This window comes from Nanorana parkeri, unplaced genomic scaffold, assembly GCF_000935625.1.
Source record: "Nanorana parkeri isolate BGI_ZX_2015 unplaced genomic scaffold, ASM93562v1 scaffold2558, whole genome shotgun sequence".
Lineage (NCBI taxonomy): Eukaryota > Metazoa > Chordata > Amphibia > Anura > Dicroglossidae > Nanorana > Nanorana parkeri.
The window spans coordinates 122380-123763 of NW_017308826.1; the positions used below are offsets into that span (position 1 = coordinate 122380).

General features: G+C 48.2%; 1 protein-coding gene across 1 annotated transcript in view; it reads right to left on the reverse strand.

Moving 5' to 3' along the window:
• PSMA4 (proteasome subunit alpha 4) overlaps window positions 1-1384 on the reverse strand; it is a 14086-nt gene that overhangs the window by 7517 nt on the left and 5185 nt on the right. The window contains exons 4-5 of the mRNA XM_018573830.1: window positions 712-874; window positions 1-74 (exon numbers count right to left, since the gene is read on the reverse strand). Coding sequence (XP_018429332.1) covers window positions 1-74; window positions 712-874 — 237 coding nt within the window. The remainder of the gene's footprint in view (window positions 75-711; window positions 875-1384) is intronic.

Below are 1384 nucleotides of genomic sequence, written 5' to 3' on the forward strand. Positions count from 1 at the left end.
GAGCAATTACTCGCAATTCATTGGTCAACACGTTAGCGTCTGAAGTAATTCCGGCCACACTGCACGCCATGTCACTGAAATCACAAATACAAAATGTCATTTCCTGTCCCCAATGTTCTGTCCGCCAATCATGTCGCTTACCCCATGGGAGGTCTTCTTAAAGTGAAACGCTAAGAGAAAAGAAAAATCCCCTTCAGGTGAACTGCGTACATTGCAAAGACCTGTATGTAGACTAGAGCGGGGTAGGTAATAAGTAATGCAGGGTTCAGTGGGGTCAGTAGTAGCCGACGCAGGGTTCAGTAGTATGTGATGCAGAGGTCAGTAGTATGTGATGCAGAGGTCAGTAGTATGTGATGCAGAGGTCAGTAGTATGTGATGCAGAGGTCAGGGGGTCAGTAGTATGTGATGCAGAGGTCAGTAGTATGTGATGCAGAGGTCAGTAGTATGTGATGCCGAGGTCAGGGGGTCAGTAGTATGTGACGCAGAGATCAGAGGGTCAGTAGTATTTGACACAGAATTCAGGGGGTCAGTAGAATGTGACGCAGAGTTCAGGGGTCAGTAGTATGTTCTACTAACAGGTTCACTTTTCAGGGAACTTTAATATCCAAAAGACTGTATATAATAAAACGGCAGCTTCCACTAAAACATTCTCAGACAGACACTGGCCTCCTGTATGACAGTGACAGCTCGGGGAACGTGTACACGACTCACTCATTCAATTTGTAGATTTTTTCAGAGAAGAAAACCTCGTCCAGGAGTTTGTGGATGTTCCGTCTTTCGGCCGCAAGCAAAACTCCGTCATTTGCCAAAATTCCCAAACAGGTGCCGGCGTGTCCTATGGCTTCCATGGCGTATTCCACCTGATACAGGCGGCCTAAAGGGACAAATATACACAACATGGAGGAATCTCACAGCCAACTCTCAGCGTACACAGGAAATTATTTTTCTTCTGGCAGCTGAAGAGAGCAGGAGAGAGAACGCAATGTAATCATATACTGGTGGGGGGGGGGCGACACCACTCGAGAATTTTAAATGTAAGAGGTACAGCCTAAAAACTGCACATGAAGCAGCGCGGATCGGAGGCACACGGACTTTTGCATGGAGTGCGTCATGTGTCATGTCATTCTCACTCTGACGTGTCAGCTTGGGAGAACTCGCATGGCCGAGATGAAAATTTTCATATTCAGCCAATCGGTTTGCGCGTATAAACCCGTGCATCACGATGCAAAGTCCAATCAGTTGCAACATGCCAGCCGATTCGCCGAAGATGCGGTCTTTCATTCGGTTGCGCTCAGCTCACACACTGCATTTGAACGTTCGTGCCTCACAGCTGTGTCCCGGGCTTTATGTCCGGCTACTCTCCCCTGGCTGCTGCCTCCCCTCC